At 35.3% G+C, this 27,021-nt stretch overlaps 1 protein-coding gene and 2 long non-coding RNA genes across 3 annotated transcripts in view; 2 read left to right on the top strand and 1 right to left on the bottom strand.

Moving 5' to 3' along the window:
- Nucleotides 1–27,021, bottom strand: part of LOC136813642 (uncharacterized) — a 319,208-nt gene that overhangs the window by 68,932 nt on the left and 223,255 nt on the right. The gene's annotated exons all lie outside the window — the stretch shown is intronic.
- LOC136813638 (uncharacterized) lies at nt 13,149–14,165 on the top strand. The gene is made up of 3 exons (XR_010847513.1): nt 13,149–13,311; nt 13,501–13,598; nt 13,930–14,165. It is a non-coding gene; the product is annotated as an uncharacterized lncRNA (long non-coding RNA).
- LOC136813637 (uncharacterized) lies at nt 16,158–18,012 on the top strand. Its single transcript, XM_067070145.1, has one exon. The coding sequence runs from the start codon at nt 16,236–16,238 to the stop codon at nt 17,994–17,996; it is 1,761 nt and encodes a 586-aa protein (XP_066926246.1). The 5' UTR covers nt 16,158–16,235; the 3' UTR covers nt 17,997–18,012.

Genomic DNA, 27,021 nt, shown 5'->3' with positions numbered 1-27,021 from the left:
CTTCCTTATTCCGTCTAGCAAAAGTGAAACAACAGCACAATAGGTCGAGATCTCAATGTCTGAACCCGTTTTTTTTAAAGAAAAAACTCTATAAAGAACATACTGTACAGTGGGGGCGTACGGTATTTCGTAAAATTGCAGAAATCATTCTTCGGAATTTTGGAAATCGGACAAAATCTCTTTGGTATTTCGGAATGCTGAAATTGTTTCGGTAAAGGAAATCCATGAATTTCTGCTTTGAAATTTCGGTATTATAAATTTTTTATGCCCCTTTTTCAGAATTCGGTATTTCGGAAATCGCAAACCCCGTACGCCCTCCCCCCTAGGCTTCTGCTCATCCTATAGAGGCTGCTTAATACTCGGTAAATCCTTTTTCCCACAAAGTGCCGCTTCTCGCCGAAATTCGGCGAGAGGGGTATTTTTGCTGACGAGTGCTTATGATGATTACTGTGCAAAGGTACTCTTATCTGTTTGTTTATTCTCTCGTGCATAAATTATGAGAAAGAAGAAACAAGAGGCCGTAGGGCATGAAGGCCCAGAGTCTAAAAACCAATAAACAGGGTTTTGTCAAATCTAGTTTGTCTTCGCTTCCTTGAAAGCCGGGTTTTAGTCCTTACTCGCAAATTTTGCATGGTGGGATCGCAAAAATCATGCTTTGGAAAATTTAGAAGGTAACAGGTACAAGAAATGAGAGTTAAATAACAATATCAATGTATTTATTTCTTTTAGACCGAGCAAACTCAAGGAACTCAAATTGGCTGAGTAAGCTGTAAGATGGGCCGAATTCGCTATATAAATCTGAGCCGAGTAAACTGAGTAGATACCAAGTATATCAATGCAAGCCGAGTAGATTCAAGTTCAGCCGAGTTTTCTGAAAAAGTAAGTGTAACAGAGTTAAACGAGTTTGTCGAGTAAATCCGTATAAGCTGAACAGATTCAAGTTTATCTGAGTTTGCAAAGTAAATCCGTGAAAGCTGAATAGATGCAAGTTCGCTGATTTATACTATTGTTGCACTCCACCTGATGATGATGCAATGATACCTAAAACAGAAAAAATTCAATATATTAAATGTATACATCTCAAGATCTTCAATTAAAAGGGGTGTGTTAAAATAAAATAACATTTATCTGTTGATGCGATTCTATCCAATTGAGCCCCCTACAAAGAATAATTACTTAATTTTGTCACTGCCAAGGAGTTTCATTAATTATATAACATAAATATTTGTTGCATCTCCTTTCTATGAAGCTTTTTCTCCCAGACCCCCCTCTTTTGCACTTTAAAGTCTTTTTTGAAGGGGTTCGGACTATAACTGACTAATCTTGGGGAAATAGACCGGGCGATTATTTAGAATCACTAAAACATAATCTTCCACTTCAATCTGAGAAAGTGACAGAGAACTCACCTAAAATTAGGTACCAGTATTGATCTTCTGTTGCCTATGCCTTTAAGGTTGATTGAGCAGACCAGGATACTGTAAAGAAAACAAAAAGATTATTAGTGTCTGTCTGAAAACAAATCCTCTCCAGGGTGGTCATTTTTTCACTGATTACACCCAACTCAGTTCTCGCCAAAGTTAAAACTTCTCCTGACTTGTTTTGTGCCATTGCTTTTTTGGACGCATCTGGATTAATACAAAGGTTCTTAAATTTTAGGGCAGACTCAAACCCACTCCCCACTCCTGGGTCACTTTTTGAAAATGGTTTGGTGAGAGGGAATTCTGGGTTAAATGATGTAATCTTTCTGGCCTCAGAGTACTGTAGCTCTATTACAACGTTTTTTTGAGAGAAATTGTGACTTGCATGCGTTTCGAACTAGCCAGTCAAACGACAATCAAACCAATAAAATATCAGCAATACTGTAGACCCTTTGATATTACAGCAACAATATAAAAAATCTTATGCATCTCCTATTTTGTATCCACGTGATAGATAAGAAAATTTAAACCACTATTGGGGCTGTCCACATTGTATTTGTGCACTGAAAATGTCGAAAATTGGGTACCCCTGCCCCTGTTCTAAAGTGTATGCAAATGTCTGCCATTCCAGTGTGTTAATGGGGGGGGGGGGGGGGCGGACGACACAGAATTAAAGTCAAAATGATTTTAGAAAAACTTGGGATTTCTAAGACATTTTCTGAAAAATGAGAAAAACATGAAATTTTCAATGTCTCCTCGAAAAAGGCGGTGTAATTTACAAAAGTATCTAAATTTTAAGAAGGAACCAGACCTATATGATCGATCTTATCGATCATCGGGATGGCTTGATGACAGATCGATATGTGATTGATTGATTACTTATCGATCCGAATATGAGATCGATAGAGGATTCAGCCAAAAAAAAGTCTTGAGTATCGATCCTTTGCTAATTATTTATCGAGCTACAATCATCCACTAAATATTTGAGACAAAGGGGAGTTCCCGGTGTAATTTTGAACACCACAATTGATTTTTAAGCGCCTTAAACTAAAGTTGGAAAGTAGAGTTTTAACTCTGAGTTTTAAAATGAGACTTAAGACTTAGGACCTTAGTATCGTTATCTTTTATCTCAGAATTCAGAAAAGTTTCACCCAAGCAGACAATGTCGAATTTATGAATGTTCAGAAATGCAGAAAGTTGTTTAATCTTAATAAAATCTCCCATAGAATCTTCAACCCAAACGCTATTCAGATTCCAATGACAAATGCATAGCGTGGTTTCCCTCTCCGGCCCAGGGTTAACCTCAATATCTCCGGACAAAATAAGGCATAAAAATATGAGTGTAAAAAGGAAATTTTGTAAGATGAAAAAACTACAGGAGGGATTAAGCTTATGATATTTCACGCGTAAAATATTGAAAAATCCGATGCATGCTCTATACTGACTAAGACTTACCCCAATGACAAACTCCGATCAAGTACCATCAAACAACATGATATAAGAAATTGGGAGTTTCTAAACATCGACCAGAAATGGCGACCACGACCAGCGACCACGACCGGCGACCCGATAAATTTGTGTTATCGAGTTTATCTGCTCTCTCCACCGTAGAGAACATCCAAATTGAGTCCTGGTGTGACTTTCAAATGAACCACTGAGCACGTGGCTGAGAATTACTATAGCTTAGAATACTAAAAGTGACCTTTGACATTACCAGTCATTTTCTAGACAAAGTGACACTTTTTGACAAAAATATCGACAGGGCAATTAAGTGTGATGCCTGTAAACTTTATTACACCAAATATTATAATTATGCTGAAAGATGTCTTTAGTATGAATAGATGAAAAGCTGGGAAGGACAGTTTTAGAGATATCAATCTCATCAATTATTCTATTGTCCTTACATTGTCAAAATGACATATTTTGACAAAATAATGATCTAATGATCAAATATAAAGCTTCTTAAATGAATCTCAGCAATAAATTTGCCACTAATTAATTTGATGCCGAAAATACAAAAGGATAGAAATTGACACCCCATTCATGCTCCAAGAGCGTTGAAATGGCTTTACAATTACTGTAGAAGAGACAGGGGTGAGTTTTACTATTCAATTCGATAAATAAATGATCATAGGAGAAAGACTCTAAGGTGGATAAAGAGGATAAACTCGATAACCCAAATTTATCTGGTCGCCGGTCGTGGTCGCTGGTCGTGGTCGCCATTTATGGTCGATGTTTAGAAACTCCCATAAGAAATTTGCTCATAATGCTCTCTAAGCCAAATAATAAAACAAAAAAAGAAAATAATAATTCCGAAAAAAGTTGTAAAAAGAGAAAAGAAATGCTTGTGGTTTTGTAAGTCTTTTAATTCTTGGAATCCTGTCGACTTACTTGAAGATGTTTTCTTCTTGTTGTGATCTTCTTTGTTGTAAGGGTTTGTTCGAGGGAAATGAGAGGGTTCTTCTTGCTGCCTGATTTTTTGTTCTAATGGTAATGCTCGGGTGATGTCTTTTAAGGTACTGACGTACACGTTTTTTTTTTTATTAGAACACCTAAAATTTGGCTGAGCCTGGATGTGCTTATTTTTTTAGCAATTTTCAGCCTAAAATGTTCTTAAATGCGTTCTTAATTTTTCGGACTACTTTAAATCGACAACATCATGCAAAATAAAGAGCACTTTAAGTTGGTAAAATTTGGACAATATTGACTCTCGATTTTAGAAAATCCATCCCTAAGTTTGGTTAAAACTGCTTGAAAGTCCTTGAAAAGAGGAAAAAATTGTAGTTTCTTGTCATATTTTTCCAAACTGAGGCTGGGCATGTTCTTACGATGTTCTTAATTTTTCGACGAATTTCAGCCTAAATGTTCTTATAAACGGGGTTCTAATAAAGAAAAAAACGTGTATTGTGTGCGGTCATTAGACAATGCGTGTATACTTCGCTTGACAGCTTGGACCTTGTATTGGATGTTCGCATACCCTTTCATTTTGGTTGTTTCGAATCAATAAGTTGCCTGAGCCAGTTCTTGCGTCTTGGGTCTCTTTTACTGATGAATCCCAGTCTTGTCAAAGATGCGTTCGAATTGTACCTAGTGCGTTACGTTGTGTTGCTTCAAAATCGTTGTGATTTGACATAATTATAATATTTCTCATAGTCTTAAAAAATCTAACTGTTTGATTCCTAATTGTATTATCTTCTATATTAAGTCCTTACTGTGGGTTAAAGATGCATTGGGCCCCAACGTCTTTTAGGGTTCGTTGAAGGGTATTATCTCAGGGTTGTGGAAGGGATTTTCAAATGGATTTTTTCTTTGATTAGTAAAAATTTCTACTTTCTACGTCATAGGCTACGTCAAGGTTAATAGTTCAAGTTCAATATAATCAATATAATTAAATTTAGTTTGAACTTAGAGAGAGTGAGACAATACTTCATTATGATGAATAAAACCATGATGAAAGGGTAAAAATGGACTTCTTTTGATTGTAAAGAGAGAGGGAAAAGGTTGAGAAATCTCTGGGAGTTTCTAAACATCGACCAGAAATGACGACCGCGACCAGCGACCACGACCGGCGACCGGATAAATTTAGGTTATCGAGTTTTTCTCTGTCACCAGCGTAGAGTGTATCTCCTTATCATTTGGATATATTGTATTGAAAAGTAAGCTTACCCCTGTCTCATAAAATTAGAGTCACGTGCAAAATGCGTAAAACAGTCAATTCGACGCTCTTGAAACTTGAAAAGGATGTCAATTCTATCCTTTTGTAGTACTATCATAAGCAGCATAATGATTAGTGGTAAAAACTTTGCTAAGATTGGTTTGAGAAGCTTTGTATCTAATCACCAGATCATTATTTTGTTGCAAATTAGTAATTTGGTCATCAAAATAATTGATTAGATTCATCTCTAAAACTACCCTTTCTAATATTTTCCGACTGACAAATTCTATCTATTGATATTAAAGGCATTTCATTCAGCATAATTAAAATATCCGGTGTAATAAAGCTTTCAGACATCAAACTTAATGACCCTGTCAATATTTTTGTAAAAAAGAGTAACTTTGTCAAGAAAAATGACTGGTTATTGAGAGGCATATTCCGTATAAACCCTGATGGTCTGGGAACCTTTTGTTTCTTTCCATTGCTTCATACTGGAACTTGCGTTGAGAAATTAGTTTGTTTTGCTCACTTTTTGATCATGTGATTAAATCTTAAACCAATCCCAAAAGGAGTACTTGGTAACGTGATCAAAAACTGAGCAAATCGATTATCATCTTTTGATAATAACAAAAGAAAAATCTAACAAAAAGCTAAAACAATAAGCTTCCAGACTAGACTAGCAAACTAGCCTGTTAATTAATCATGTCAGAGGGCGGGAACATAAAGGTGGCGGGCGTTTGCTAGAATAGAAGCTGCGTAGGAGAACGAGCAAAAGTTGGTGAGAGGCTGCTGATTAACAGCTGTCAGCCCTTACCGCCGACAAAATTTCTTCCTACGCTTACCTAACTCCTACGCTCACTTTTCCCGCGTGATACCGTTCCAGCCCGACTGGCGTGCCAGTCTACTTCCAGACCAGTGTTTTTATAAGGACTATGTCAGAGGTCACTTTTTTGTATTCTGAGCTGGAATAATTTTCCGCCATGTGCTTAACTATTCATTTGGAAGCTATGTTAGGACTTGACTTGGACGTTCTCTAGGTGGAGAGAACAGATAAACTCGATAGCCCAAATTTATCTGGTCGCCGGTCGTGGTCTCTGGTCGCTGGTCGTGGTCGCCATTTCTGGTCGATGCTTAGAAACTCCCGAGAAATCTCTTGTTTGAGATTTCTATGTCAATTAAAAAGTTCTATTTAGTAAAGATAACGACAAAAAAATAAAGAGGGTAGTTGATGTGCTCTTGACAGCAAAAGAGGAAGGGAAAAGGAGAAAGGAACATTTCTGCACTCGAGGGAAGGGTTGAAAAAGAGAGGGGGTAGGTGGGCGGATATCTCGGTAGAACCTCCATGTCGAGGCCCTACCTGTCCTATCCTTGTATAATCTAATTTTCATTGGAACAAAGAAAATCTGAAAAGGGGTTTTTGCATAATTGGTGGAAATAATCTAGAAATATTAATTCTACTTTTAAGAATTCTAACTCAAAGAAGGTTTTTAAAATGTTGACTTCGAACTTACTAAATTTCATGATCAGATAAAATAAACAAAACAAAGGGGAGACGAGTGCAGAATGAACTTTGACAAAGTTAGTTTCCTATAAAAGTAATCTTTAACATAACCAGCTCCTAGAATTACAAGAAGAAGAGTTACACTTACATTGTGAAAATAAATCGATGAAGGTTGAAATAGCTTCTCTTGTCTACTTACAAAGAAAATTTGGCCTCTATATATACTAGGTCCCTACTCCTAAAATAAATCCTAATTACCTGATTACATAATATGGGTTGGGAGTTAATGGCGTTAGCTTTAGCATTTTAAAATAACAAAGTCGTCGTAAAATAAAACATAAGGGAGTCTTAACAGGAAGGTAAATTAAATAGGGGATTTGAAAGTAGTTAAAGGGGTCAAACAAAAGGGGTAATGGGAAAATAGCCTTCTGAGGACCAAATATAATTTGATATTGACTTCATATTCATGCAAAAATGGGGAAATGGGGAATGGGGTAAATGGCTTCCTGAGATTATGTAACATCGGGTGTCTGCACGAATCGAAGGTTTAATTAACCACCTGTGCTCAGAATTTCAATGAAACACGACACCTTTGGGGCCGGAAAAAGTGATGTCCTCATCACTTGGTAGTAATTAAGGATAATTAGGGACATAGAAACTCGGAGATTAAATATTGCTAAAGTGAGTTAAATTTTAGCTTCACATGGGGGGGGGGTCATTTTTAGGGATAACCCGTAAGGAAAGTTCGCAAAGGACAAAAATGGAAATAAAATGTGAAAATTAAAAAGGATTATAAACAAAAATGACAAAATTACAAAGTTGAATATGTACAAAGATATATGTGAAGCGTCACTGTAAGAACGGGGTTTTTCATCTGGATATAGTTCCTATAAGGTAGGAGGATAAATGGCTTCCTGAGATTATGTAACCTCGGGTGTCTGCACGAATCGAAGGGTTAATTTGGTGGTGTGCTCAGAATTTCAATGAAACACGACAGAAGGAAAATTACTCTACAAAACCATGAAAGTTTTATTTAATTTGATAAATGTAACATGGTTGATTCTTCATTATTGATTCGTTGAGGAAATCGTTCGATATATCTTGCAGGATGTTCTTTGATTTTATTCAATTTTTTCATAAGTTTTTTGTCGTCAAAACTGTTCAACCCCCTGTAAAGATTGATTGTAGGTAGCCAGAAGTGTGGACAATATCTACGATCTAAAGCATCCATGAATGAATCAAATAGAAAATTAAGGAGGTCATCGACCCTTAGAGACCCTTTTTTGAAAAACACTGTTCTGCAAAGTTATTTAAAGTTTTTTTGGTCCAAATTGATAGTATATACTGTAAATAAAAAATTCCGACAATTTTTTTCAAAATGGCACCCCGTTGCTAGGGGCTACGGCCCCGGCAACCCGGAAAAATAGAAACTTTGCGACATTTTTTCTCAAGTTAGCTTTAGAATTAGAAGTTGAAACTTGGCAGGATTGTTACTTGGATGAAACTCTATGAAATGAATGAAAAAATTTTTTCTGCATAGCAACGGTTGCTATGGAAACTAGAAAATCATGTTTTCCCTAGTTACCATGGCAACGGTTGCTAAGGGAAAAAAATGTTTCATCCATTTCATAGACTTTCATCCAAGGAGCAATCCTGCCAAGTTTCAACTTTTAACTCCCAACTTATCTTGAGAAAAAATGTCGCAACCGCCAATTTTCACCAAATTCGACATTTTGAGAAAATATGCGGTAAAGTTAGAAATCACTGTTCCAATAAGGAAAATAGCTTTATACGTAGTTTCTTTTGCTAATTTTAGTTGATTTACAAATACTTTAAATCATTTCAATAGAATAATTGGTTAAACTGACTCAACTGGGACATTTTGGCCGATTTAAGCAATCTGAGGTGGATCCTCAAAATAGCCTGCAGTTGCGCAAGAATTGCCGCAAAACAGTTTAAAACGGGTACAAGGAGCAAAAATTTTTGCTTTGTTCACTTCAATAATGATTTGAATCTATCCAAGAGAAAAAGACCAAAAAGTCAACTGTATTTGTCCAAATGCTGCCTTGAAATTCCCAGTGTTTTGTGTAAGCTACGTCCACACATAATTTTGTACTTTCACTTTCACTTTTAAACAGTTTTTCGAAATGAACCGAAATGAACCGAAATGAACCGAAATGATCCAAAATCGTAGCAAATCATCCTCATCAAACTTCAAATACATATGCAAACATATCTCATACATGCTTACTCACTATAAATGGGTGTTTAAAAGAATCTCATATGAATGATGGTGATGAAAATACAAAAAACAAAGAAAATTATTTACGTACCTTGTGCTTATCTTTGGAGGTTATTATAAACTCAATTCAGAATAAATCTCATATAATATTGAGAAGCATGGTTCCTTGGAGTATTAAAGACCTCTTTTAAGTAAAAATGAGCTTTAAAATGCCACTCAAAACAGGAAATAAACACATAAAGCACAGAGGTTACTCTCAGTCAACCCACCTCTCAAATGATTTCAAGGGCGGTGAATATTTACAATGTTTACAACTCGATCGCGGTACGCGTAAGCGACTTTTGAACTTAGCATAAAGAATCTTTGCGACTTTAAGACGTCCCGTAAAAAATTTCAAGCAGCTTGAAGCGCTAGAAGCAGAATTACATCTGTTTTATCTCTGGGCGGAAATACGGGCGCAAACGGGCGGAGACCAATTTCTGTCTAGGTAAGCATCTTTATAACTAAAATTTTTAACCTTCTTCTTCTTTTTATGACCTGAAACTTTGGGAAGTTGTTGTGAATAGGTTATATTTGAGTTTTAACCAAAAAATGAAAATTTGACCAGAAAAAAGACAGACTGATATTATATGGGTCGATGACCTCCTTAAAGCAAACTTCAATATCATTCTCAACCCAAAACTCGGGCCCACTTTTTTCTAAAGAAAAATATAAAATTGTCTTGAGCCCGTATCCATTTACGTATTGTTCAATACTGGAAATATAATCCTTAAGAATTATTTTTATACATAGAAAACAAGCGCGTGCATTCTCGGGAATCAATTTTGAAAGTTCAACTTCTGCTTTTGAAAATGAAATACGCCAGTTGTAGGTTTGAGGTTGTGTGAGCTTGTTATTGGAAGACTTTGGAACAAAATGGCAACCATATCCGGAAATTCGTTCCACGTCCTCTACAGTTGGCCATTTCTTACTGCGTAGAGTCCAGTCGCTTAAATGTTCAGGCCATTGAACACATTTCAAAGCAAAGGTTATATCAACATAAAATTTGTAATCAAACTTAAGCCCACCTCCAATTTTGATAGCAGGACCTGTCACCTCTGATTGTCCTTCAATATGGTGCTTACATTTCAAAAGATTAAGATATTTTGTATTCCTGAATTTGCTATCAACGGAAGACTTGATTTGTAATTTCACGCCCTTTGCGTTTAGATATGCGACATGTTCGTTGTCATAAATCAAAACATATGGCATTCTCATATCAGGCTCATTTTTGTTTGTTTCAACATAAAAGCGCTGATCATCCTCTGTAAAACTTGCACATAAAGTTCTTGGTGTAATCATATAGTCCATATCACTAAACAGGGGATGACATTCTTGAAAGAGAACGGAATCTGGTACTGTTTTGTTCGCCATTGGAACACAAAAGCGTTCTGCGGTACTGCCACTTAAGAAGATATCTAGCTCTTCAAAATCCATATTTTTCTGAAGTAAACATACCAAAGGTCGAACAACTTCATTTAGATATTCATCGTCTATTTCTGACATTTCTTCCCTAGTCGGGATTGCTTGTTGTGTTTCTTCAATAATTTCAGATAACGACAAATCATGTTGCTTTGTGCGCCTTCGTTCTTCCTTCATGATTGGGAATCCAAAACGTTTCATAAACCAAGCAATACACGGGGAACATACGATCCACATGATACAGTATAAGCAGCACATCCTCAAATTCTTTAATAGAAAGGAAGTTACACAAAACAAAATTTTTATCGTTTTACTGTTATTGCAAAACGTAAATCATTTTCTCTCAAAACATTTGTCATATGTAACAAAGTGTTTTGTCAACAAAATTCTCGGAAAGCTATGATTATCTTTGCTCAATCGTATTTTTCAGAGATCTAAAAAAAACATCAATTTAAAGGGGAAGTTAAGGGCTCTGACCATAGTCAAAAGATCGAATACGCCGATTTGGAGATAAAACTTTTGTATACTCAATTGACACTTGACACTTTTAACAAAAAATTGTTTTTTATAAGTTGTTTCTGAATTTATTCTATCAAGAGTAATTAGCAATTTAAATTACAAAAATGACGTTATGAACCTTAAAAGGACGTTAATACAATGTTATATCATAGTATAAGAAAGCCGCTGCCCTGGAATGAGTACAGCTGAATTTCTGTTGTTCTATCTATGTCGTAAGAACGAATTTTTTTATGGTTCAGATTACTGGTATTAGTAAATAAATATTCAAGCTGCATTCTGTGAAAATTCCATTCGAAAAACAACAGAATGGAGGTGACAGCAAGTATTCAAAGTTTAACATTTGAAAATTAGTTCTTTTATCAAAATGTGTGTTATTTGGTCCTAAATTTATAAAAATTTATTTGGAATTTATAAAAATATACTTCAAATAAGGTAACAAGAGAGGATAGTGAGAAAAATTTGAGACTCATAAAATGCTGTTATCTGATAAATATACTTGTGATTTGAAATGCGATATCTCACGTATGAAAAGTGCATGAAGGTTGCATGATACAAAATAAACAGATTAATGTTTATAGAACAATAATATCTAATTAGAAAATTCCTTCTGTGAGGCTGCCTATAGGAAAATACACTTTTTCTAACCCAAACTTTGGAAAAATATACATCACGTGATCGATTCTGTCCAATAGAAGGTTGCAAATGAAGCAAGTTTTTATTTAATTGCACTTTTTACGATGCAAAGTGTCATTAATATTTTTACAACCGTAACACGGATGTTTTTTGACAATCAAGGCAAGTTGGTTATCCATTATTTTTACATCGTTGAGCTGGCTCAACACAAACATCCTTGCATGTGTTACTCAGAAGGTTTGCCGTCAAATTTCGGAAACTATTATGACGAAGTGAAACAAATTCTCCTTTCTTGCACATGAGTGAATGTTCAATCGTAAATGTTTCGCTGCACTCGCATTTGGCTGGTAGACGATTTAGATTCCACCCATATCGAAGGCGAATCAAGTCCCAAAATACGTTCTTTGGGATATTGTACCCCTCTTCAAGAAGAGGTAGCGTCGTCATCCAGATAGAAGCGCCTTTTTTGGAACTTATTTCAACAGCCTTTCGCTGGTGGACCTGAAGTTGTTCGATGATGGTTTTCCGTCTGGCTTCTTGTTTCTTGGATTTTTCGGAACAGATTTCTCTTTTGACGCCGTGGGTTTCGTTGTATTCGTGAAGAAAATGCTTTCGTTGAAGGATAGCATTTGAGAGACTTTGAGAGACTTCGAATGACTTTGATCGAGTTTTCAAATCCTTGGTCGGACAGGTTGGTGTAGATAGGGATAGCAAGACCTCCCATTTTCATTGGGAGTGAAATCAGTTGCCGGTTGATGGGGGGACAATGAATACCATCTGTTATGGCAGGTATGAACTCGTTGTCCAAAACAAAATCAAACTCCACTAGCATGTCTACGATGTTGAGGATCGTATGCATCAAGTATGTTAGCTTGTGTTTGAAACCTGCCATAAAGAAAGTGTATGCTGCCTGCAGTTCGATCTGGGCAATTTTTGACAAGACTTTTAATTGGTCAATTAGTTCCTTGACTTTCTCCCGGACGAAGGACTTTTTGTAGCCCTCCGAGCCAATCGTTGCTCCGAGATGTCTTTCTCCTTCAACGGTTACATTTACTTTGCTATCTCTGAAGGTACTTCTAGCAGCTGTTTCAAATCGTTGCTTGATGATGAGCCATGATTTTGTTGCCTCAGGATAATAGCCAAAATCGAAACCAACCCAGCAGGCACACAACGTTTTCAAAACGTTTTTTTTAGGTTTAAATTACGTTGTGAAAAAACGCGTTGCCAAAAAACGTTTTATAAACGTTTTTTCAACGTTGTAGAGAAAACGCGTTATTTCATAACGTTTATAAAACGTTGTTGAAACGTTAAAATCCAAACGTTTTTCAAAGGTTTTGCTAACAACGTTTAAGAAACGTTTTTGCTAAACTTGATTTAAACGTGATTTTGATCAACGTTTTTTAAACGTCTATAAAACGTTTTTTTGTGACGAAAGTGTAGTGCCCAAGATTTATATTTGAAATATATAAATATAACTTCATCGACTCTTCTCAGCTTTTATCCCAAGAAAATTTCTGAGACTTTACCTACCTGCTCTGAGATATAGCAGAGATATTCTATATATATTTTTCTCTTTTACTTTATTGACTTCTCTTTAAGTTTTAAAAAATATATTTTAATAAAACGCCCACTCCCTGTTTGAATACTTCGTAAGATCGCCCACCCGTAGAATATAAACTTGTAATAGAAACACCCACTCGCCACCCCCATCGTCCGCCGAATTAACAATGGAATGACTTCTTTTCTGGACAGCTTTCGAACGTTCGAACGTTCAAACGTTCGAATTCGAAATCACTTGTAGTTCAAAACAAAAATCAAACAAAGTTGGATGTTTCATGCACGAAGACTGGAAGAAGCTGGTTCTTTTACAAAAATAGATAATGTAAGTAGTTTACATTAAACTGAAAATGCTTTTGATATTTAAGTTAATTCTTAGAGGCTTTATCGGTGTAGCTTATTTCAGGTTTCAATTTCTGATGATATTTATTTTTGAGAGCAAACCTTGGAAAAATTACATAATCTTCAGTAAACTTTATGTTAAAACTTTTTATTTTAACTTCTTTTCCCTCAGATTCAAGCTGGAGTGTATTATTGGTTTCCTTATTGCGACTATCCTCAGCTGACTTTGTGTGGTCGCCAGCAGAAAGTACCGAAAATATGCTAGTAAAGGTAGGTGAAATGTAACAAGACTTTAATAATATCTTTCCAAAACTATGCTAATTTCTTGTTAATACCCCTGCATCACTGAGTGAGCTTGGTACTTCAAACTACTGAAATTTGACTTGGAAACACCCCTGTCTCAACGACAATAATTTAGCAAAGTCCTTGATAGAATACATTTAGTGAAACATAAAGTTTGGCCATGAAATTTAAGAAGTTTTTTCTTTATCCTTCTAGAGCATTCTTTTTCCCGTGGAAAGAAAAGATAGTTTTCAACGTCTCAACTGCAGCTAAAAAATCTTTAAACATCAAATTTACTATTCGTCTTTTATTTTTTCAGGATCGCAAATGTGTGAAGGAGACCAAAGAAATCGCAATCAAGATATCGTTTTTTAACACTTCGAATAGCAATCATACTGGAAACGTTTGGAATGATTATCACAAAGATGCCAGAAAGGAAGGACGGAAGAGAGAAAGAACATTAAATTTTTGATTTCATTGCGTTTAATTTATACTGATTGTAGATTTTCATACCCAGAAAATTATATAGAAAAGAGCATTCAAAGAAAATTCAAATGTGTGTACGGTCTTTCTCATAATAGTGCAATGAATAGGAATTATTTTGGCAAAGAACGTCTTAGAGACGTGTTAAAACTAATCTAAAATAACTTTTAAAGACGTTTTTAAGTCGTCTCAGAAACGTACCATACCGAAATTAATAAAATTAGAACGTCTCGGAAACGTCCTAGAGACGTCCATAATTAGTTCCAAAAAGACGTCTTTCAAGTGGCTAGAAGAAAACGTAGAAACAACGTTTTTTAAACGCCTTGCAAAAACGTAATCTATAAACGTTTGAAAAACGTTTTTTTGACGTTGTGAAAAAACGTTTTAAAGTGCGACAAATACAACCTGAAAAAAACGTTTTCCAAACGTTGTGAAAAACGTTCTTTAAACGTTTTTTTGCCGGCTGGGAAGTGAACATAATTGCTTCTACCAAAACAAAAGCCAGGTCATCTGCAAAACCGGCTGATACAGTAGCGTGGTTTTATGTTATGCTCGCATTAACTAGCATGAAGAGAAGGGGTATTATTGCGACAGCATATATCGCCATGGCGACTGGGTCTCCTCGCGTTGTACCCTCCTTCGAAGATATCTCTACTCCATTGATGACGAATAGTCGCAGGTTCTCGGTATAACAGTTACGAGTGAATATGGCGAGAGGTAGACATACGATACCAACATTGTGAAGAAACGCTTTTCGGTTAATAGCATTGAAAGCATTGCTTTCATCGACCAACAGGACAGCCTCTGATTCTTCTTGATTGAATCTGGTTCGCATGACATGGATAGTTGACTCACACCCTGTTTCTAGCCCTGCGCAAGTTTGAAGACAGCCGACTGATGAGATGATTTCTTGACGAAGAGCAGCAGTGATGACTTTTCCAGCTATTCGTTTGAGGATTTCTCCGACTCCGATGGGGCGAAGTCCAGGGTTTTTGTCCAGTGGTATAAATCTAGATGCCAAAAGTGCTTCGATTGATAAGGAGTTCACTTTTTCGGTGCATAGCCTTTTTATCACTAGGGCTAGTGTTTTACATAGATCAGAAGAGCTGGTGCCATAACAGTTCGATGTTAAAATTCTGCACCAGCCATTTGCATCCAGCCCCGATGGACCGGCACCACCTTTCGTTGTCGATGCAGCTTTTCTCACCATCTCCTCGTCAATCATTTCGAATTTGATCAGATGGACTGGCTTTTCCTCGTCGGTCAGCAATGCGTTTTCTGGTGGTTCCTTCACCTCAGGGTGCTTTTGACGAAGAAGTCGGAGAGTCTTTTCATTGGTGGGAAGGATGCCGTTCTCCATGTTATTTGTCAGGATTTTTATGGCTCCATTAATGTTGCCTCTCTGCAATTTTTTCAGGAAGCGTTTCGAGGTTTCTGAGATTGTTTTTGGTTTGCTTGAACTTTTTAAGTTCTGTTGAATTGCTGTACTTTCCTCTAGCAGTCGATGGAACTCTCCTTTCATCCAAAGCTCCAGCTTTCTCTTTAGGTGAGCACTATGATCTTTCGCTTTGGATTTCGGTGAAGGCTTTTGAAGAAGTAACTGAGGCATAATATCATTTTGAATGATGTACTTGCTAAATAATAAAAATCTATTTGTCTGGAAATATATAACGTTTAACGTTGACAACCATCGCAAGATTTAGTTTCACTTTCATTTTCATTGTTCACATATATTATCTGCCATTTTTGTTTACGACCACCACCGTCAAAAAAAAATACATTCTAATCTAATATTCTGTTTTTTTTTAAGTCTTTAAAGGTTCTTTATGACAAAATTTCCAAGAGAAACTAAATATATAGATAAGAAACAAAATTTAAAAACATCAATAGCTCTGGCAATTTGTAGAAACCTTAATCTCATCTTTAGTGTAATATGTTTATCTAAAACTTTTTCTACCATCATCAAATTACAATTCAGAGACAAATTACTTCATGTTGTTGTGTGTCAAATGACAACACATTTTTTTCGCATAATATCGACTACTTTCTATTTCATAGATTTTATAGAGGTGGATGGATGGGTTCAATCACGAAGACTAACTTTATTGGAACAACAACAATATCAAAACAGAATATACCAACATGGAAAACGCAATGGAAGAAGGTAACACCTCAGAAAATACCAATCAGAGAGTTGAAGATGACGATGCAATCATATCTGTCAGAAAAGAAAGAAAACGCAGTAGGGTCAGTTGTTACCTGACCATTTGCTTGGTAGTGCTTTGTTTAAGCATACCGCTATTAGTTCTGTATCTTTTAAAGGGTGGTTCTACTGAAAGTGAAAGTAACGCCAATAATAACGCAAGCATTTCAAACACATCCTTCATCATTTCGAATTCGACAAACAACACAATGAACTGGGACGAGATACGTCGCAACTTTTTTAAAATCGATGGTGAAATGGCTGTAACGTGGCTGTTAGGTGGATTTGCTGGTTTAGCTACTTTTATCCTGGCTATACCTTTCATGGCCTGTATTTGCAGAAATGGTTATTACTCATGTAGCCGTATTTTTCGAAATCGTAAAATTCAAGATGTCACACGAAATATAACGCCTTGCATACGCCGAAAAACTTTACCAGATATCATAAACCAACTCTACAGTTGCGTCGTAGATACAGTTGATCGTCAGAAAGTCGAGCAACATGCAAAAACACAACTTTATGAACCATTAGAAAAGGCTTGTAATCTGGTTTTCTTGGATAATATCGAATTGGTGTTGGCTGGCAGTGTTGCCGAGAAATTCAGTTTACCGTATTACCCCGGTTATCGTGGATTTCGCCATGGAAACATATCAGACTTTGATTTTATGTTAAGCCCAAAAAATAAATCAGCCAGTTTTGAGCAGAAAACAGGTGTCAATTATCAAGTCATAAGCGATGACCCAAGTTTATGTCAAGGTTTCGTTTATCTTTTTGAAAATGATGAAAAACTTTCTGCAATAGAAATTAAAAACAATATAGAAAATATTGTTCTTGACATTCCAGACGACACTTTTGAGATTACAACAAGGCTACGTGATCTCTCTGTGTATCTTTCTTTCACGTATGTGACGTCAGATGGTTGTTGCGACAGTACCCACATAACAGTCAAAAACAAAGGTCCAGCAATTACGATAATCTCCAGATATCTACATTCGTACCATTTTTACTATGACATCACATTTTCAATACATTGCATTGATTGGCCAAGTCAGATTTCGAATTGGGAACATCGACATAAAAAATGGCCGGGAAATCGTGACGTTGAGAGAATTGTGAATCATGGATGTCATCTAGTGCCCAAATCTCCAGAGAACGGTGATGAATATGCATGGAGACTTTCATTTTCAAAGAACGAGGTCGAACTTTCAAATTTGATACCACCTGTAGCTCGAATGTGTTACCTAGCGATCAAATCTATTCGAAAGAATGACCTGATCTTTGCAAAAGTACCAAGCTATCTGCTTAAATCGATTCTTTTTTACACGCTGGAAAACACAAATCCGAATAAATGGATATCGAGAGAGGATGAAAACATCTCAACATGTTTCCACTTGCTACTTGATAAAATCATTACAGCGTTTGAGAACAAGTCATGTCCACATTTCTGGATACCAGATATCAATTTACTAGATGAAGAAGCTATCGAGACATATCAAAACAAATGTGTGGTGGGTATGAAAAGATTTTTTGGTTGTAAATCTAATTATGTAGAGCAAGTGTTGGGATCGTTGAGACGTATCAAGGAACAACCAGAGTTTTATATCCAACCTTTCCCGACATCGTTCTTGAAACGATTTCCAGGTACAAGCCAAAGTAAAAAATATTGTACTAATTATATTGAAGTTTCTCAACTGATTTGATTTATATAAATTTCTACTTCATGGCGTACACGTTTTTTTTTAATTAGAACCCAGTTTATAAGAACATTTAGGCTGAAATTCGTCGAAAAATTAAGATCTTGTGTAGACGATAGGATCGTCTAGAACATGCCCAGCCTCAGTTTGGAAAAAAAAACAAGAAACTACAATGTTTTCCTTTTTTCAAGCAAACCGAACTTTGGGATTGATTTTCTAAAATCGAGAGTCAAATATTGCCCAAATTTTACCAATTTTAAGTGCATGCATGATATTGTCGATTTAGAGTAGTCTGAAAAATTAGAAACGCATCTAAAGAACATTTTAGGCTGAAAATTGCTAAAAAAATAAGCACATCAAGGTTCAGCCAAATTTTAGGTGTTCTAATAAAAAAACTTGTACTGACTTACACAGACAGGAACATCCACAATTTGCGCAAAGAAAGTGAATGTGTCCCAAATAATTAAAAGACATTAATGAAAATGTTTTTGCGCTCAACGAACATGGCACTTACTGTTAACAAATTATTTGTCCCATTAAACTGATTTTCGTTACTAATAATAACAATAACAAGACGACTGAGAGTCGAAAATTTCGCAAAGTATTTGATTATTCATAGATGAAATAATCATATTAAAAACGACCGGGGAGTACTAGAGTTGGAGAATGTCAATCGGACCTGAGAAAAACTGGCTCTAACAGAGAACAAAGTTACCCTTACAGAGACAAGGCGAAAATGTGACTCTTAGAGCACATTTTCAAAAGAATTTCTAACCTTCTAGAGATTTTTATGACTTTTTTCGTACCTTAAATAATTCAGAGACTTGGGAAGGTCAAAAACCAAACCTTGCACATACCTGGCACCTATTTATGCCTAAGTATCCCCCCGTCACCATTAATAGAATGCAATAAATAGAACGGGGCTAGAGCTTTATTGTCACCCAAATGTGAACTGTCCCAGTGTGGCCAAGTTACATATCAATATCATACGAATATCTTTGACTATTTACAAAAATATTAGGTAAACTAAAAACATAGTTTCTCAATATTTCAACATTTTAGTCATATAGATTGTTCACCTCTAATATATCATTCCAATTCTAACGGTACACAACTTTCTACTTTAACATAACTTGGTGCTGAGAATTAGTTTGAAAGGTAATTAAAGTATCTAAATCTACATACTTTTGAGACGACAGACTTCTCTTTAATGACAGATACATAATATATACTATCTCAATAAAACAAAATCAAACACAATCAAATTTGACGGGCATTTATTTTGCTGATGCCTTGAAAAATCAATATAAAAATAATTTAATTTTGCCATTAAGGGCTATTTTTGGCAAAATATTGCTATTAGATAAAAAAAACTGTTTCAAGTCTCGAAAAGCACAAATTTGGAAAATGACATAAATATTTTAAATTTGATGGAAATTAATTTAAATTTTTAAGGCCAATTCTTTTTCTGCAAAAATGTTTTACCTTAAAGCTAAAACTTTGTTACTGCTGTGTTACTTGCCTTGCATCCATATTATTGAGACGTGGAGTTACATATTTTTTGAGAATTTGTTGATTGACTACCCGGGGGGGGCACTCAATTTTGAAAACGACCGTACGTTCGGCCAAAAATCAGGTCTCTAAAATTGGACCCTTACAGTGCAGGAAAAGTTTGGCTGAAAATTGACTCTTTATAGTGCAATTTTTCGAAATTTTTTGCCCTTTTCAGGGCAAAATTTTTTGAAATTTCTCAAATTTTACCTCAAAATTTGGTATTTTCTCAAATTTTACACCCTTACAGTGCATTTTTTCCCACTTGCTCACAAATCAACCCTTACAGTGCACTTTCCAAAGTCCATAAAACCTACCCTTAAGGGCCGCACGTCCGGTAGGTCACTTACCTGGAATGCCCCCCCCCCCGGATTGACTAGTAGGAAATCGATTTCAGAGCAGGTCGATCAAATTTGATTGACTTCTATTTCTTTTTTTTGATCAATAACCAATCAATTTGTTCCAATATTCGATAGGTAACGAAGGCTATTAGAAAATTTTGAGTATTGATCATTGATTGGATGATTGATTAAACTTGCAACCGTTAAATAATCAATCTGGATTGATCATCTTAGAGCCAATCATTGAATAATCAATCAACTAATGTAATCGAGCCTTCCTTAATGTCATAATTAGCATAACATTATCAAATACCTATCAATTACTGTACGTTGGTCTAATGTCAACATCCCCCTTCTAATTTCGACAACCTTCTTTAAAGATAGGGATAATTGCAAGGTCAGAATCGCTGATGGAAACCGTTTTTCTTTGCTTAGCGATCAGAGAGGAAAATACCTTTTGTCTATAAGTGATCCCAACCTTCCTATTATTCCTATCTCTAAGGAAGGGTGTCGGAATTAGAAGAGGGATGTTGACATTAGACCAACTTACGGTACCAGAACCAATCGATACCCAGTCAATTAATTTGTTATCGATGTGTCATCGATTGAAAATGAATCAATTGTTTTGAGTGGGAGTCTGACACTGTATAAAAAAGTTTGTCTTTTGTGTTATATATCTGATCAATCAAAACTCAAATCCATTGTAGAGTCAGTATTCAATCAAACTTGACTGCTTGATACAAATTTTCCAGTAAGATTTTGATATAGACTTCTGCCGTTTAGGCTCAATCTCTTTCCAAGTGAACCGCTGTGAGTGGGAATCCCAAACTTTGATTTGACGCCTGCGTAGCGACCAAGGTCCAATGACCACTATCCCACGAAGCGCCAATCCAACATGCCAGACTCTCAATAAATACAATCGATAATTTTTTCCAATCAATGACTAATCAATAAATAATCAATGGATTGGATATCGTTTGATTTCGATAATTGATAGACAATCGATAATCAAGATTTTACGGGAAGCTCGACTGGCTATCAATTGTAATTGTGATCGATTTTCCATCGATTTATTATAAAGATGTTCGATTGATCACAATTGACAGCCAATCGAGTCCAATCGATTAAAAAAAATCTATTATCAGTTAGAATAGTCTCGATTATCGAAATCGATCGACATCCAATCAATCAGTTGGTTAAAATGAGTCTGGAAAATGACAATTAACACATCGCACCTACCTAGTTAAGAAAAATTAACTTCTATCACTTATAGATTGACACCCCCTGCTATGAATTCTTCTGTGAAATACTAAGTAAACGATAATCTTTCTTACAACACAACCTAATCAAATATCAACAAATAATTCTACCTGTAAAATTGAAGATCATACCTGTCAGGTCTTGTCTGTTGTTGTGTTTGTCTGTATTTGTTGTTGTGTGTAGTGATGTTCAAGAGCAACTCTTTAATTGTAAGATTCCTATCACTTTATTGGTGCATGTTTACTAACTACACAAACATAAAATACTATGCTAAAAGAAATATAAGCCTCTTTAAGTACTCTAAAAACACCAAAAACATGATAAAAATACAAATATCCAGAGCAAGTCTGACAGCATGATCAAATCCACCATTTAAAAAAAAACGAGAATGTTTACGAACGCTTGGTTCCACCTACCTAGCACTTGCGGACTGGAATCATTAAATTTTATCTTAGCGAGTGAGTCCATATTTTAGAATCTTCGAGAATGTTCTAGAAGTTTCAACTACTTTCGTTTTCTAAATTTTTCATTACACCGCCGCCGCGAAAGACGATCGTAATACTTTCGCTATGCGAAATTAATAATAACAAAAATCCCTATTTCGACGATAATCCGCAAAGTTTATACGCATAGAGTTTTATCTTTATCTTAAGCTTTTATTTGATATGATTTGTCTATGGTTTACAATTTTATATGGAGTTTAATTCTAGTTCTATTCATATCCGATTATTTCATTTTTCCAGGTCATTTTCAGCTAACGGCTTTATATTTTGTTATAAGTTTCGACAATTTTAACGGATTTAGAAATAGAGATATCTTACCAAATAAGATGATTTTTAACATTTGAAGAAAATATGTTTCTCTACCTCAATATTCGAAACAGCAAAATTTTTTCACAACATTCAGAAGCTGCAGAACTTCAGGTCGTCCAGAACTTAGCATGGATATCCAGGCTGTAAACTATTTCACAGTCTAGTTATTGATATTTTATGTTCTGGTTTACAGCCTGGTCTCCCTAGAGCATTTTGAATTCTCGTATGAGAATAAATGGTTTTAGATCTTGTAAGGCTGCTTTTTATTAATTTCTGTCTTGCTGCCCTGGGTTGGCTAGGAAACATTGCCCTGAGTATCAGAGATTAAGTTTTCATAGAATATATTAGCCTTTGAAGACCATGTGTCAATCTAATCACTGTAGAAAGAATCAAAGATGAAGAGCAAATATTACCATATTAATGTCTAGTAGACTGTATCAGTATGCAGTTTACTATTTACGAATTCCCCAGAAACCTCCAAGTGTAATTGAAATGAGTTTCTTTCGAAAGAAATCTTTTACATGATCCCAAAATGTATAACATTAATTACTAAACTTTTAATTATGGAAATGTCACTTTAATTGAATCGAGATAATAGACAGACTTTATGTTATGGTTCTCTATCACTGACTCTTTTTAAAAAGCATTGATAACTTTTTTAAGTTGTGTTTTCAACGACGGGAATAAAAATATCAACTTTGAACTTCATCCAAGATCTTGGATGGTCGTCATGGTTACTTTTGTTTTCGTTGATCGTGCGCTGAATAGAATCTCAATTCGTCGGCACAGCGCCAATATATGATTTTAACCTGTGCTTTTCACGGTAAGGAAACATGGGTACTGTTTTGTTCGCCATTGGAACACAAAAGCGTTCTGCGGTACCGCCGCGAAAGTAGATATCTAGCTCTTCAAAATCCATATTTTTCTCAAGTAAACATACCAAAGGCCAAAGAACTTCATTTAGATATTCATCGTCTATTTCTGACATTTCTTCCCTAGTCGTGTCGGGATTTTTTGTTATGTTTCTTCAATAATTTCTGATAACGACAGATCATGTTACTTTGTGAGCCTTCGTTCTTCCTTCATCATTGAGAATCCAAAACGGTTCATAAACCAAGCAACACACGGGAAACATACGATATAAAAGACGCACCATAAGTAACACATCCTTAAATTCTTTAGTAGAAAGAAAGTTAAAGCTTACAACACAAAATTTTTTTTATCGTTTTACTGTTTTACTGTTATTGCAAAACGCAAATCGTTTTCTCTCATTTGACATGAAACATTTGACATGTGTAAGGGAGCGGTCTTTAAGTATACCATATACCGGGGTGGAAGGGATTTTTTTGGCAGACTTTTTATTTTCATACCCTACCAAAAGTTCTCAAATAAATTTCATACCCTACCAAAAATTGGATGAAAACTTTCGTACCCTACCCCTTACCAGATGACAGCTTAAGTAATAATTTTATACCCAACATTTTTAGATTAGCTTGCAAATTGTCTTTCGTTTAACATTCCTAAAGGATTCCTGAAAGTTTTTTTGTGTTTATCAAACTTTTTTGCAATTTTCTTTCTTTTTTTTTGCGAAAATCAATCATTTTATGATGCCCTTTTATCTAAGTAATTACTTATAATTACCTCTCACTAACCACGATGGAATCTTTTTACGAAATGATTCTTTATGCATTAAGCATTTCTTTTCTCTTTTTACAACTTTTTTCGGAATTATATTTTTCTTTTTTCGTTTTATTTTTTTGGTTTGGAGAGCATTATGGGCAAATTTCTTATGTCATGTTGTTTGATGGTTGTTGATCGGAGTTTGTCATGTAAGTAAGTAAGTAAGTAAGTAAGTAATTTATTTGTCCTAAAAAGCGAGACGAGCGACCACACTCATAGACATAAAGCTAAACTAAGGAGGTGGCCGCACGATATAATTACAAGAAAAGCTAAGAAAAATAAAGTTGCTAAGGTCTTACTAGTAACAAAGTGAAATAAATTTTTTTATAAAATAATTTTCGAAAAATTGGAAAAAAATAAAAAAAAAAAAATAAAATAAAATAAAAACTAAAATAAAAAAAAGAAGAAACTATTGAAATTTAAAATCAAACTCGAAAAAGAGAGGGGGAAAAAAAAAATAAGAAATAAAAAAAAAAAAAAAAAAAAAAAAAAAAAATCAAGTGTACGAGGAAAGGAAATATAATTTACTTAAATCTTTAAGACGATCCAATGCTAGTGTAGACGAATCATCGAAAGTAACGAAATCTTGAATTTCATTCCAAACCAAGATGGATTGGTATAAAATTGAATAGTTACCATAAGTCACTGTTTTTACTTCAGGTTTTTTTAAAAGTCCAGACTTACAACGGATTACTTCATGACGGTCTGTATCATTTAAACGTTTGTACTCAAGAGTTTGTATGAGAGGAAGAGGTAATTTTCGATTTAAAAGTTTAAAAATAAAGAGAATGTTAAGGTATTTAACAAAATCAAAAAATGAAAGAAGTTTAAACTGCAAAAAGAGAGGAAAAGAATGAGCACGGAAGTCAGAGAAAGACATGATTCTGAGAGCTTGTTTTTGAAGAATAAGAATTCGGCGGGCGTGGATGGTTTGGCGTTGCCCCCAGATTTGCGCTGCATAAGATATGTGACATTGAAAAAGAGAAAAATACAATGAAGTTAATGTTTTCTTGTCGACATAATGCCGAAGTTTACTCAGAGCTCCATTAGCTCTCTTTAGTTTATTACAGACAAAATCGATGTGGTGTTTCCAGTTCAGATGTTCATCAATATACACACCAAGGTATTTTACAACTTTGCTTGGTCTGAGCCGATGCCCGTTGATTTTAATTTTCAAGTCGTAATCGATTTTCTTACGTATTGGACGAAATAATAAGAGCTCGGTTTTACTAGCATTTATAGAGATTTTATTAGCTTTGAGCCAATTCATAAGAAGCTTCAGATCAATATTAGCTTGTTTGGCGATCGGTTTCAAAGATTCATTCGCAAAAAAGAGCATAGTATCATCAGCAAACAAACTGACAAGAGAATAGCGAAGAGCAATATGAAGATCATTAACATAAAGGAGAAAGAGTAGAGGGCCTAAAACAGAACCTTGGGGGACACCATGTTGCATGTGTTTAGAAGAAGAGTTTTTACCAGAGACTGAAACAAACTGTGATCTTTCAAAAAGAAATGATCGAAACCATTCAAGAGCTTTCCCACGAACCCCATAAAAATCTAGCTTTGACAGTAAAATAGAGTGATCAACGGTATCAAATGCCTTTTGTAAATCGATAAAAATTGAGCATCCATACTTACCTTTATCTAGAGAACTTGAAATTTGGTTGATGGAGTAAAGGAGGGCTGTTTCAGTTGAATGATTTGATCGGAATCCGAATTGTAATGGGTAGATTGTATTTGATTGGTCGAGAAAGTTCATCAGTCGTTTATGCATAAGTTTTTGGAAGATTTTGTCAATATTAGAAAGAAGAGAAATCGGCCTGTAGTTCTCAGCATCGAATGGAGAACCTTTGTTTTTGAAAACAGGAATAACTTTCGCTTCCTTCAGCTGACTTGGAAAGACACCAGTAAAGAAAGAGAGATTTACAATACGAGTAAAGATCGAAGAAAGGGTGTCCAAATTGGAAGAAATGATTCGATAAGGGATGCTATTCGGACCCGTAGCCTTGTTTTCACTGAGAGCAATAAGAGCTTTTGAGAGTTCAAGATTAGAAGCAGGAGCAATGAGAAAGTAGTCGGTATTTCGATTGTCATTCTTCAGCCATTCTGAAAAATGATGACGTGTGAAGGGAATTTTTGATCGTATTTTACCTGCAATGGTTGAAAAGAAATCGTTAAAAGCTTCAGAAACTTCTTCAGGATTCGAAGATAGGGAATCATTGATGTTAAGAGAAATAGAGCTTGAAGAAGAAGGAGAAGCTATAATCTCTCTGACGCCTTGCCATAATTTACGAAGATTGCCTGAGTTTTGAAAAAAGTAACGAGAATAATGGAGTTTTTTACTCGCACGGATAAGAGAAACAATGCGATTTCGATAAAATTTAAATCTGTCACGAAGAAAATTCTTAAGATCGGATGAAGAATCAGGGACTTTCAAATAGTCGGTTTTAAGGCTATCTCTGATGTTCATAGAGATGAGAATACCTTTGGTGATCCAAGGTTTGAGTAGAAGGTTAGATTGACGTCTGGTCAACTGTTTCAAAGGAACATGCTTATCATACAAAGAAGTAAAACGAGTCAAAAAAGAATCAAAAGATGAGTCAACATTTCCCTTTTCAATTTCAAGAAGACCATTCCAATTGACGCTATCAAATTCTTCTTTGAAACTAGCCTCGTCAAATCTAGACCAATCTCGACGTAAAGGAAGTTCAGGTTTGCACTTAGAGTCACAGTCAGTATTCAAAATTAGAAATTGTGGAAGATGGTCAGATATAGCAACTGTAAGATTTCCAGAGAAAGAAGAGCAGGGAAAGGGAGACGTAAAGATGTTATCAATAAGAGTACTAGAGGTATCAGTGATCCGCGTTGGCAAGGTAATAGTTGGTAGAATCTGGTAGGCACCAAGAATGTCAAGAAATTTGGAGTGAGAAATCACAGAGTCACAAGTCAAAAGGTCTATGTTGAAATCGCCTAACAAAATAAGATTTTTATTTTCTTGACAGGATTTTCTCAGCAAAGGTTTTAAGAATTTATCATTGAAAAGGTCGATGTCTAAAAGGGGATGTTTGTAGATACATCCAACAATGAAGTTTTTCCTATTTTTTAAGACGATTTCAACAAAGGTTGATTCGAGATTACCACAGTCCGAGTGTACTATCTTTGAAAGATCTTTACGAGGTTTTTTGTTGAGAGAGTTCGAGACAAAAAGAGCAGTTCCCCCAACTGTTGAGACTGCAGGGGTATCAAAAGATTTGAAACCGCTAATAGAAAGTTCAGTGTTTTCGATAGAAGATTTGAGTCTTGTTTCAGTGATACCGAGTATACTGAAATTATGATTGAGATTAGAAAGTAAAGTAGTAAGGTTATCATGATGTTTTTCTAAAG

The sequence above is a fragment of the Clytia hemisphaerica genome, unplaced genomic scaffold (genome assembly GCF_902728285.1).
Source record: "Clytia hemisphaerica strain Z4C2 unplaced genomic scaffold, Clytia hemisphaerica genome assembly, whole genome shotgun sequence".
NCBI classification, from domain to species: domain Eukaryota; kingdom Metazoa; phylum Cnidaria; class Hydrozoa; order Leptothecata; family Clytiidae; genus Clytia; species Clytia hemisphaerica.
Note: the sequence above shows the minus strand (reverse complement) of the source record. Positions and strands in the feature narration are given on the sequence as shown.

Coding starts and splice junctions, on each gene's coding strand:
- LOC136813637 (XM_067070145.1), top strand. CDS start 16,236: ATGGAAAACGCAATGGAAGAAGGTAACACCTCAGAAAATACCAATCAG.